Raw genomic sequence first — 13,057 nt, 5'->3', positions numbered from 1 at the left:
ACTTCTCGAACACCACCCATGCTCTTCTAGTAAATCCCACATTACGGCACAGGTTTAGCACAGGGAAGAGAACGAAGTAGGAAATCGGAGCCATGGAAACGGCAGAGCGGAGGAAACGTGCACGCGCGAGGGTGGGCACGAAAGGAAAGAACCCTCCCCAGAAGACTGCGCGAGGGCGCTCCTAGGATTACGTCACGCACCCCGGTGACGTCACGGCCGTGACACGCGGGTGACGCGGGTGACGCCGTTGCCGCGGCGACTTCTAGTCGTCTCCGCCCCCTTCCCCCGCCCCCCGCCTAGCATCCTTCCCCCAATCCCCTCAGGCTCGGCTGCGCCGGGGGCCGCGGGCCGGTTCCTGAGGTGGCCCAGGGGCCCTCCCGCCGCCGGCGCCGCCCGGGCCGTCCCTCCCCGCCGCCCCCCGCCCTCCGCCTCCGCCTCCCCCCGCCCTCCGCCTCTCTTCCCCCTCCCCGCCCAGCAGCGGTCGCTCGGGCCCCGGCTCTCGGTTATAAGATGGCGGCGCTGAGCGGCGGCGGCGGCGGCGGTGGCGCGGAGCAGGGCCAGGCTCTGTTCAACGGGGACATGGAGCCCGAAGCCGGCGCCGCGGCCTCTTCGGCTGCGGACCCTGCCATTCCCGAGGAGGTGAGTGCCGGCGCACCCTACACCCCTCAGGTCTCTGGGCTCGGCTGGCTGGTGTTTTTGGGGGGAAAGAGGTGACGGTGGGGGCTCTGGTGCCCTGAGCCACCTTCTCCTTTGGGTTCTGCGGGGTGGGAGATGGGCATCCCCGCCGTGTCCCTCTCCGTCATGCAGCTCCTCGCTACGTAAACACACACAGTGGCCCAGGGGGGGGGTTTCCCTGGCTCGCACCTCAGTCTGGGGGATTCAGGCGGCATTGGCTGAGCGGAAGGCTATCAGTAGGGGGCGAGACTCAGGGTTGGTCTGAGAAGGTCACGGCTGGCTGAAGGTAGCCAGGCTCTCATCTCTTCGATGTTTTCGTTATTTTGGGGTGGGGGGGAGGCGGCGAAGGGGGGCGGCATCCAGGTGGATAGATGTAGGTTAGTAGCCGGGCCGGGACCCCAGCCTGAGTTACCATTGTAATTACTACATGGTCGTGGCGGGGGGGGGGGTGGGGTGGTGATGGGGCGCATCGTTCCCCTCCACTCTCCCTGATGTCTCCCTTTTCAGGCCTCTGCCCTCGCCTCCACTTTTCTACTTGTTTGGGGATTTCTTTTCACCTGTTTTACCCAGCAGATGGTTTTGATTTAATTTTTACTTTTTTCAATCTTAAATCCCACTGTTTCCGCTCTCCTCTCCATCCCGGTGTCAGGGCCCCAGTTCTTATGTTTGCCTGTGCTCTGTCGCTGAGTGGTAACCCTTCCACCCCCCATCCCATTCCCATCGGCCGCTCCGCTCTTTTGCCGGTTGTCGGACCTGCCAGCCTTGTAGCCTCAGTATCTACTTAAGACCATTTTTGCACTTCTCTTACCCTAGTTCTGTTTAGGCCCTCTGGATCATTCTACTGCTCCCTAGCATTGTTATCTATTATCTTCATAAATCCGTTTGGACGCTTTGGAGCTCCTTCCCTTCTGAATCCTGAAGCTGTCAGGATTCCATCAGGTTTCACTTGAACTACTGGCACTTTTTGGCTAGTCTTCCATTGTGCGTTCATACCTCTTTATTTTTTCCTACCCGTTTTTAAATAGATTTGATTGATTTCTTTCTGTTGTCCTCCTTTTTGTCCCAGTTTTTTCCTTTCATTTTTTTCCTGCTTGGCTTCTGCTTCTCTCAGCCTGTTTTTTTTTTTTTTTTTTTTTTTTGCATTATTTAGCCTATTATCACCTTGTCAGATTATTTACATTTGGTTTTCAAGGAAAACTTACTCCATTTACTATCTGGTATTGTATTATATAGAGTAATACACTTTATTATACTTTGCAGATAATGAGATATTAGTATAATAACTGTGCTTTGTAGTTATTGATTAGATTATGTGATTTAATTCTGTTGACTTTGCTCAAAGTTCTCTTTCCTTCCGTACTGTTTACATTTTGTTTCCCAATTCTCATAATGTCTCACTCTTTCTTCTATGTATGCAATGCTTCTTTCCTGCTTCATCATCTTTACTTTGGAAATTCACCCCATATGCTTGCTCTAGTATTAGTTTGTTCACAATTATAATTGTTTTTCAGTCTCCTCTACCACATCCATCTATGCCCATGATGTGTTCTATGCCATCATCTGGTCTAAAGTTCTCATATGTTTTCTTCTTCATTAAATTGCACCACTTTCCACTTAATTTTTACTTTGCATTTTTGCTCAGATCAGTTTCCTCTAACATCTGTTCATTTTCACCAACTTCTTGTATTCTAAGGGTAGCTCTTTTCCTTCTTCCATTTCCTAGTTTATTCTGATTTCCTTGTCCCCAGTTAACCATTCATTCGGCTTTGTTTCCTGACTTTTGGTTCTTAACTCTCTGAAGCTTCCTCTTGTCTTCCCTGCACCTCCACATTCCTTCTTATTTATAAACAGCTTTGTTCCGTTGACATGGAAATTTATTTTTAGGATACATTGTTTTTAATGGATAAATACTAGGGGTCACATCTGCTGTCTATTTTTTCCATGAATCGGATATGCCTTTGTCTTACCAGGCACAGGTGCCTCCAGGCTCCCTTTACTCTGTAGTGTATGTGTGGTTTTGTTGAATTCTAACTTTGAAGACTATTACAGAATGGAAGAATGGACAAATTATTGGGTATGGGTCATGAAATTGTAATTCTCTGACCATAACATTGTTTATACTGAGAACTTTAAGACTTAGTAGAACAGTTTGCAATGATATAGAGAAGTCTTTTGTTATGTATAATCTCCGCTATCTAATTGGAAAGGGCCGGATTGTTTGAGCTCAACCCTCTGAAGATTCTGATTCTGTAGGTGAGAGCTAGCGCCATAAGTTTCTGTATTTGGCACACTTCCTGTGCCGTTCTCATGTGTTAATGATTGAGAATCACTAGGCTAATGAATTTAAGTTTAAATTGCCAATAATTAGAAAACGTATTGGTATCTCCTAAAACTACAAGGATACTCCTCTGACTCTTGTAACTAAATTTAATTAGTTAGAAGTGTTGTGTGCTGCGTCCTCCACTCAGGTTTTAATGTTTACTGATGAATAGTTTTATCTCTGTAATTTCTTATAAGAGCTGATATAAAAGGTGTTTGAATGGAGAATAAATGATTGAAAGTGAATCTCTTTTGAATATAGATATCAATGTTATGGATGGCAGAATAAATTCCCCTAAGAAATACTTTAAAATTTGAAGTTGGTATTGTTAATTCAGTGAAAACCGAAATGTACCGTGTGTGGTCTTTTAATTGAACTATCTTCCTTATGTGCACTTAAAGAGGTAGACTTGCCAAGTGCATGGAAAGAAATGAAAAGTTGTGCTTGTGTAAAATGACACATTCTAAAGAATTCCCTTGCCTGACATTAAAATAGAGGGGTTTTTTTTTTTTTTAAAGTTTCTTAGAGGGAAATTTCAGCTTTCAGGTGTATTAAAAAATTTCTGACTACAGAGGGAAAACACATTCGTTATTGAAAAATTACAAAGCTGTAAGTAAAAAAAAAAAAAATCTAATTATGTCACTAGGATATAAAAGTGTAAACATTTTGGTTATATCCAGAACTTTTTTAATGCTTGTATGATATAGTATATGTGGTTTTAATATTTTAAACTTAATGTAGCAAAATGTTTTACGTTTCATTAGGTAATACTATGATTTTTTAAAAAAAACTAATTTTTTTTGGATATTAAAGATTTTTTTTACTACTTGTTATCAAACATCTTGAACATAGAATGTAGATTTTAGTTTTTGATGTATGTTGGGAAGTGAACAAATTTTTTTGTCCTGTATTTGTATTTGTAGACCTCAAGGTAGAATATTCTAGAAATAACAGGATCTTATTAAATATTTATGAAATGAATGTGCTTCTACTTGTGGTATTAAACCTTTATTTCTGACCATTTATATTTCCCTGATGTTTCTTTCTATGACTATATGGTATAATATTGGGATATTGTGACTAAATAGTATAATGAATACATTTATTTGAAAAATGTGTTATATTAGGGTATGATATTTGTTAACAGTTCTTCTGTAGTGTTTCTGTAGAAGGAGCTTCTTATAATTCATTACAATTAAAATTATATTGTTTTCATGATTACTTATTGCCTGCCTTAGTTAAGCTATGTAATTATAATAATGCATTGACTAAGCAGTATTCTGGGATAGAATCTTTATAATGTGGTTCACTGTATTAAAACACATATTTATAAACCACGAAAAACCAGAGATAGTCCCATCAGGGTACTGCGTCCTTGTATAGTTCTGGTATTGCTGCTAATACTTGTCTAGGTGTTTTTGAAGGTGGCCAAAACATGCCTGTTAGGCATAACTATAAGATAGCTGTTTTTGTCTTTAATATTTCTAGTGGTCCCTTTCTGTACTCTTTCTCTCCTTCCCTCCTTTAGGCATCTACTTTTATTTAGAAAACTATCTGATAATCAGTCACTTACATATGCTGGCTGTTAAAGGAATCATTTGTCAGTAAACCGATAAGAAAGGAATGTTGGTTCCTGATGCTTGAATCTTTGAATGTAGTAAACTCGAAGCAAACTTGATTTAATCTTGTTTGGATAATAGGCCAGAAAAATTATATTAGGATAACAAGCTAGAGAGAGGTTTGACTTTTTTTCAGTTGCCTGTCCTTTGCTTTCCTGATAAGGATGAATAGGAAGCTGATCTAACACCTGGAAACCTATGTTCTCTGAGTGGTGGGGGAGAGAGGGAAGGAGCAGGCTATATTGTTTTTTTTAGGCTTTTCTGTGACCTGATGCTTACTTTGTTAAATGTGGCAGCTGCTTAGAATTCTTCCTTTTTCCTTTTCTCCCAATCATAAAGTTGTATTCTCCTTTAGAATTGAAAAGTGCATATTTCCTTTGACATCTTGGTATTAATTTAGCTGAGTTCTTAGTGTGAACATTTTGTGTCACAATTCCCTTGTTCTAGGAAATGCAGTATGTTGCTATGCTTCCTATATTTCTGCCTCAAATTGTCATTAAAATAAGCTTTTATTGGCACACCTGGGTGGCTCAGTCGGTTGAGCGACCGACTTAGGCTCAGGTCATGATCTCACGGTTCGTGAGTTCAGGCCCTGCATTAGGCTCTGTGCGGACAGCTCAGAGCCTGGGGCCTGCTTCAGATTCTGTGTCTCCCTGTCTCTCTGCCCCTCCCCCGCTCATGCTCTGTCTCTGTCTCAGAAATGAATAAAATAAACATTAAATTTTTTTTTTTAAATAAGCTTTTATTGTCAGTAGCTCTTACTGGATTTCATCTTCCTCGGAAGTTGAATTAAGTCCTTTACTCATTCCCTTCATCTGTTCTACATTGGTTATTCTGTGAGGTCAGGATCAGCAATAGAGAACTGACTTCTCAATTATGTCTACTGCTTTTGTAGACATAATGTTACAGATAATAAAAGAACCAAAAAGGTAGTCTCATTTGTATCGTTCCTTCGTTAAATATTTGCTGGCGGCATTGATGTGTTCTGGGAGGTAGTTTTTATTTTTTAGTTTCTTTTGGCTACCAACCTAATTTACTATCATACATAATTAGCATGGTAGAAGAAAGAAACTCTTAATACAGCCTACACCCTAACATTAAGCAATTATTTTTTTTTCTACCCTCTACCCTCTGAGATTATTTTGGTTTCCATGTTTTCTCTTGGGCTTAAAAAACTATTAGTCTTGTTTCTTCTATCAAGACTATGCATATGAAGGGAAATTGATGCCCAGTAACTTAACATTCCTTTCGGGATCCTGGGAATGTACTTGATACAGAGTATAAAAATTACTCTGAACTCAATTAACTTTATGTCTTTGGGAAGCTCTGTAACATCAAATGAAACATCATTTTCATTCTTGTAATATAGCTGCAGTTACTGACAGCACTTTTGGGAAAAATATACCATAGGATGGTAGTTTTTAAATTACTGTAGAGCACTAGACAATTTTTAAAAAACTACCACTGTAAGAAATTCAAGTTTTCAGTTACCCTAATACATACATAGGAGAGAAGCAGTTTTTGTCTGTTTTGTACATTTTTTAAACTTTTTTTTTTAAAGAGAAAGAATGCGTGGGGGAGGGGCAGAGAGAGGGAGACAGAGAGAATTTCAAGCAGGATCCATGCCCAGTGTGGAGCCCAACATGAGGCTTGATCTTACAACCCTGAGATCGTGACCTGAGCTGAAATCAAGATGCTTAACTGACTGAGCCACCTAGGTATCCCTGTTTTGTACAGTTTTTTTTTAATCTTTGCGTTTTGCAACAATATGTGGCACAGAAGTACTCAAATACTTCGTGAAAGAAATAGTGAATGGAACCTTATTAGATATGATGCACTCTGTTTTTCTGTACTTTTCAGTTCTCCTTTTTTTAAAATTGTTCTTAATGTTTGTTTTTGAAAGAGAGGGACAGAGTACAGGTGAGAGAGAGGCAGACACACACACACACACACACACACACACACACACAGAATCCGAAGTAGGATCCAGGCTCTGAGCTGTCAGCACAGAGCCTGACACAGGGCTTGAACCCAGGAACCACGAGATCATGACCTGAGCTGAAGTCGGATGCTTATCCAGTCAAGCCACCCAGGCGTCCCTCAGTTCTCTTTTTTTATGCTATGCATAAATCAGTTTACTAGATTGATAACAAATTGGTTGTAACAGGCATTTTGAAGGGTGGTGTAACTTCTTCAGCAGTTACGAAAAGGCTCTGTTTAGTTGTACACTTTAACTCTTGAAGTTCTTCAGTTATCTGCTTTGCATGTTGGTTTCCTTGAAAAAGAGGCTTTTATGGCTGTGAAAATTTTAGAGATGTGTACTGGCATAAATCTTCCCAACTGTAATAATCTGTGTAGAAAATTTTAACAACTTGTATCTAAGATAGTGGTCAGCAAACATTTTTTGTAAAAAGTCAAATGGTAAAATTTTATGCACTGTGGGCCTAACTACTCTGTCTCTGTCAAAACAACTCAACAGATTCAACAGTGGCATTGTAGCACAAAAGCAGCTAATAGACTCTGTAAGTGAATTAGCCTGTGTTCCAATAAAACTTACGGACAATGGAATTTGAATTTCATATAATTTTCATGTGTCATGAAATATTCTTGTAAGTTTTTTCAACATTTAAAAATGTAAAAACTATTCTTGTGGGATGTATTAAAATAGGTGATAGCCCAGATTTAGTTCATGGGCCAGAGTTTTCAAATTACTGGTCTAGGGGAGACTGACTATATCATATTAAAAGTTCTGAAATGAAGGTGTGGGTTAGAGGTCTATAGAAAGTTGATCATTGCTTTTTGAAAAAATGTCGGGTTTATTGGGATATAGTTTACTATACTGTAATGTACCATTTTAACTATATAGTTTGATGAGTTTTGACAAATGTATATAGTCATGTAACCACTGCCACAATCAAGATACGGAACATTTCCATCATCTCAAAAAGCTCCCTAGTTCCTCTGTATTCAGTCCCCTTCGCTGACCCTCAGTTCCTGGCAGACACTGGTCTGGTCTCTAGTCTTATTTTCCCAGAAAACTATATACTTTCCCGGAAAGTTATATAAATGAAATGATAAAGTATGTGGTTTTATGTATTTGGCTTCTGTGATTTAGTTTGATACATCTGAGATTCACCCAGGTTGTATGTATCAGCAATTAGTTTTTGCTTATTATTTAGTAGTAGTCTATTGTGTGGATATGCCACAACTTCTGCATTTACCAGTTGATGGGGTAGTAGGGTTGTTTTTGGTTTTCAGCAATTGCAGTAAAGGTTGCCATAAATATTTGGGTTCAGGTTTTTGTGTGGACGTGGGTTTTCATTTTTCTTGAGTAAGGACCTAGAAGCAGGGTTGATGGGTTGTATGGTAAGTATATATTTAACTTTGTAAGAAACTACCAATTCAATTAAAAAATGGGCAGAGGACATGAACAGACATATCTCCAAAGAAGACATCCAGATGGCCAACAGACACATGAAAAGATGCTCAATGTCACTCATCATCAGGGAAATGCAAATCGAAGCCAATCAGGTATCATATCACACCTGTCAGAATGGCTAAAACCAAAAACTCAAGAAAAACCAGGTGTTGGTGAGGATGTGCACTGCTGGTGGGAATGCAAACTGGTGCAGCCACTGATGGAAAACAGTATAGAGGTTTCTCAAAAAATTAAAAATAGAACTACCCTATGATCCAGTAATCACACTACTGGTATTTACCCAAAGAATATAAAAACACTAATTTGAAGGGATATATACACCCCTGTGTTTATTGCAATATTATTTACAATAGCCAAATTATGGAAGCAGCCCAAGTGTCCATACACTGATGAATGGATAAAGAAGTGGTGTGTGTGTGTGTGTGTGTGTGTGTGTGTGTGTGTGTGTGTGTAAAATGGAACATTATTCAGCCATAAAAAGAATGAAAGCTTGCCATTTGCAATGATGTATGGATCTAGACAGTATAGTGCTAAATGAAATAAGTCAAAGACAAACACCATATGATTTCACTCTTATGTGGCATTTAAGAAATAAAACAAATGAACAAAGGAGGGGAAAAAAGAGACCAAAAGATAGACTTGTAACTACAGATAAAATGGTTATCAGGAGGGAGGGAGGTAGGGGGATGGGTGAAATTAGGTGAAGGGGATTAAGAGTACACTTATGTTGATGAGCACTGGGTGATATATGGAACTGTTGAATCACTATATTGTACACTGGAAACTAATAACAACAATGTATGTTAACTACACTGGAATTAAAACAAAAGAAAGGAAACTGCCAAAATTTTCTAAACTAGCCATACCGTTTTGTATTGCTACCCACAGTGAATGAGCATTCCAGTTATTCTGTATCCTTGTCAGCATTTGGTATTATCAGTCTTCTTAGTTTTAGCCATTCTGATAGATATATAGTAGTTGCTCATTGTGATTTTAATTTGTATTTTCCTAATAACTAATGTTGTTGGATATCTGTTTATGTGCTTATTTACTATCCACATATTTAGTGAAGTCTCCCATTTAAATCTTTCTATTTAGTTATCTTCTTGTGGAGTTGTAAGAGTGCTATATTTATATTCTGGATTCAAGTCCTTTATATCAGATATCTGTTTCGCACATGCCTCCCAGTCTGGCTTCTCTTTATATTTTCCTAATTGTCTTTTGAAGAGTAGAGGTTTTATTTTTGACGAAGTTCAGTTTATCATCTTTTCTTATTATGATTTCTGCTTTTTGTGTCCTATTCAGTAAATACTTTTTTTTTTAAAGTTTATCTATTTGGAGAGAGAGAGAGAGTGCGTGCACACACATGCGAGTGGGGAGAGGGAGAGAGAGAGAATCCCAAGCCGGCTCTGCAACGTTAGTGCAGGGCTCGAATTCACAAACCGTGAGATCATGACCTGAGCCAAAGTCTGATGCTTAACTCGCTGAGCCACCCAGGAACCCCTGTTTAGTCAATTTTTGCCTAATTTAAGATCATGATACTTTCTCCTATGTTTTTGTTCTAGAAATGTTACAGTTTCACCTGTTACACATCATAGGTCTGTGATCCATTTGGAGTTAATTTTTGTGTATGTTGTGAAGTAGAGGTTAAAGTTCATTCTTTTTCATATGGATGTCCTGTTTCATAGTTGTTGAAGAAACTTTTTTCTGTCAAGTTACTTTAGCATCTTTATTGAAATCAATTGATCATATATGTGAGTTTTGAACTCTGTTTTATTGACCTATATGTCTTTTCTTTGGCCAATATCACACTATCTTGATGACTGTAGCTTTATAGTTAAGTCTTAAAATTAGGTAGAACCAATTCTTTGGATTTTTAGAACTTTAAAATTTGATTTTTGAATTTCCTGTGTTAACTATACTTTTAGAAGGAAAAGGTCCATAATTTTCTTATTCTGAACAGTATTTTCTACCCCCAAAAGCCAAAGACTCACTGCTATTTATAATTAGTGCACCCCTATCTTGAATTATTTGGTGGTGAGGTTCATGAAAAATGGCAGGTAAAGAAAAACTTTCATTCAAAGTTCATTTCTTTATAAGAAATGAAGGAGATGTTTCAGTGGGTTGCACAAGCAGTCAATAATGTCCTTTTTACCATATTGCAAAAATATTAACTGTAAAGAAGATATGTGTGGGTGAAAATATATTAAGATGTTTATTCACTACAAAAGTCACTGAAAATGTCAGCTGGTGGAAGATATTAGTTTCTACTATGTTATTCTCCATCTTCATTGTAATAGTTCTTCTATTTGAAACCTATGTCATGTTCTGTGATGTTCCAGAATTAGCACCTTTATTAATCTTCAAGGCATCATTAAATTGTTTTTACTAAGGATAAGCATTTGGTGATTGTTGGTCATATTTCTACCTTTCTCGTTGTGGCTCATATGATCCTTCATCTTTTTTTAATTACACTGGTGATTGCTTAGCTTAGGGGAAGTCCCTACAAGATAAACTATTTCTGGTCGTGTTTTTCATCTAGGTATTAAACAAAAAATCAGCAAACATGTTCATAGAGCATAAGTCTTGAATACCTGACTCGTACAGGGCTGTGTGGGAAGGTAGATAGTACCCAGGCTTTTGTTCACATTGTAAGGAGTGTTATTCCAGATGTATTTGGCTACCTTGCAAATTTGGAAAATGCTCTTCTAGGGAGAGAGAAGCTCAACATTTTGGCAGACCATTTTCAACTGTTGTTTCAAAATTAGCGTGTTTAAAAAATGCTTTTCCTTTGTAAAAGATACTTTGTGTTTACATTGAGAAATACTCTACTCATGTTTTATATTTTATATTTTTAAATATATAACCATTAAATTAATAACATCAAAAAAAAAGACTTTCTATTTTTAGAATAGCTTAAATGAAATTTTAGGATGCTTTTAATTTTGAAATAGTTTAAGGGGTGCCTGGGTGGCTCAGTTGGTTAAGTGTCTGACTTTGGCTCAGGTCACGATCTCAATGCTTGCAAATTCGAGACCCGCATCCAGCTCTGTGCTGACAGCTCAGAGCCTGGAGCCTGCTTCAGATTCTCCATCTCTTTCTGCCCCTTACCTACTCATGCTCTCTCTGTCTGTCTCTCTCTTTCAAAAAATAAACATTAAAAAAAATTTTTTTAAAAGAAATAGTTTATTTTCTAAAAATGTTTATTTTTTTATCTTAGAGAGAGAGAGAGAGAGAGAGAGAGAGAGAGAGAGAGCAAGGGCAGAGGAAGGGCAGAGAGAGAGAGAGGGAGATAGAGAATCCTAAGTAGACTCCAGGCTCCAGTCTGTCAGCACGGAACCCAACTGGGAGCTGAAACTGACTAAACTGTGAGATCATGACCTGAGCCAAAGTCAGACACCTAACTGACTGGAGCGACCCAGGCGACCCCAAAAATAAATAGTTAAAAATGCTGCTTAGGTTTGTTCGTTCCTCTGTTAGAATTTCTAAACTGCATTTTCTATATTATCACATTTATTTTGCAAAATAAATTTGTTTGGTCTCATAGATGGACTTTTAACATTAAAGGGGATTAATAGCTCCAGCAGTAATATTGTAAATATTTATTAGAACCTGAATTTTTTGTATTCTCAGCCTGGGTCTAATCTCTTTTCCTCTGTTTTATTTTTTTATTTTTATTTTCTTTTTAAAAAGTTTATTTATTTTGAGAGAAGACAGAGACCAGAGAAGTTTATTTATTTTGAGAGAAGACAGTGGGGTGGCGGCACATAAAGAGAGAGAGCAAGAATCTCAAGCAGGCTCCATGCTCAGTCAGTACAGATCTCGATGCGGGGCTCAATTTCACGAACCATGAGATCATGATCTAAGCCTAAACCAAGAGTCAGATGTTTAACTGACTGAGCCACCCAGGCGCCCCCTTTTTCTCTGTTTTTAAAGTTATACCATCTACTTAGAAATCTCTCTGTAACTTAAAGGAAGAAAAACATAACAATTACTAATGTAAGAGTCTTAAATTTTTTTTAATATTTATTTTTGAGAGAGAGAGAGAGAGAGTCAGAGTGTGAGTGGGAGAGGGGCAGAGACAGGAGACACAGATTCTGAAGCAGGCTCCAGGCTCTGACCTGTCAGCACAGAGCCTGATGCAGGGCTTGAACTCATGAACCGTGAGATCATGACCTGAACCAAGGGTGGACACTTAACTCACTGAGCCATCCAGGTGCCCCTGTAATTTAAGAGTCTTATGTAGGTATTGTATTTTTAGAGTTCTTATTAGCATAATTTCTGGTAATGTTATATGAAGGTAATTTCATTCCCATTCATCATAAAAGTATCCTATCAATACCAAACAATTATTGCCTTTATAATTTTTTAATATAAAAAGGTAAAGTACTGGGGCGCCTGGGTGGCGCAGTCGGTTAAGCGTCTGGCTTCAGCCAGGTCACCATCTTGCGGTCCGTGAGTTCGAGCCCCGCGTCGGGCTCTGGGCTGATGGCTCAGAGCCTGGAGCCTGTTTCCAACTCTGTGTCTCCCTCTCTCTCTGCCCCTCCCCCATTCATGCTCTGTCTCTCTCTGTCCCCAAAATAAATAAACGTTAAAAAAAAAAAATCTTAAAAAATAAAAAAAATAAATAAAAAGGTAAAGTACTATTAATTATTCCTAAATACCTCAAAATTGCATTTTTACACAATTGTATAACTGTATGTCCATGGGAATGGTGTCAGAACTTCAGACAGGGAAGAGGTTACAATTCATTGTAGTCGTTACGTTCCTATTGTACAACCACTGAAAGTGTTCATTTCCCCTTAGTTTTTGTACGCTTTTAACGTTTTTAACATTTGAAATATTCCACCCATATTTTCTTTCTGCAGGTGTCTTCTCATATTAATATTAAGTTACACAATATGAAGTTAGTTTCACTATGCATGAACATTTAGTTCAGTGTAACTTTGTGATAACTCTGTTGCAGAGGATTTTTCTGCCTTTGAGTTTGACACTTAAGCTTCT

General features: G+C 38.7%; 1 protein-coding gene across 4 annotated transcripts in view; it reads left to right on the top strand.

Moving 5' to 3' along the window:
• The first annotated feature begins 303 nt into the window (after positions 1–303).
• Positions 304–13,057, top strand: part of BRAF (B-Raf proto-oncogene, serine/threonine kinase) — a 167,270-nt gene continuing 154,516 nt past the window's right edge. For all 4 annotated transcript variants that reach the window (XM_047835502.1, XM_047835481.1, XM_047835511.1 and 1 more), the window contains exon 1: positions 304–639. In XM_047835502.1, coding sequence (XP_047691458.1) covers positions 511–639 — 129 coding nt within the window. In that variant the 5' untranslated portion in view covers positions 304–510. The remainder of the gene's footprint in view (positions 640–13,057) is intronic.

This window comes from Prionailurus viverrinus, chromosome A2 (assembly GCF_022837055.1).
Source record: "Prionailurus viverrinus isolate Anna chromosome A2, UM_Priviv_1.0, whole genome shotgun sequence".
Taxonomy (NCBI): domain Eukaryota; kingdom Metazoa; phylum Chordata; class Mammalia; order Carnivora; family Felidae; genus Prionailurus; species Prionailurus viverrinus.
Note: the sequence above shows the minus strand (reverse complement) of the source record. Positions and strands in the feature narration are given on the sequence as shown.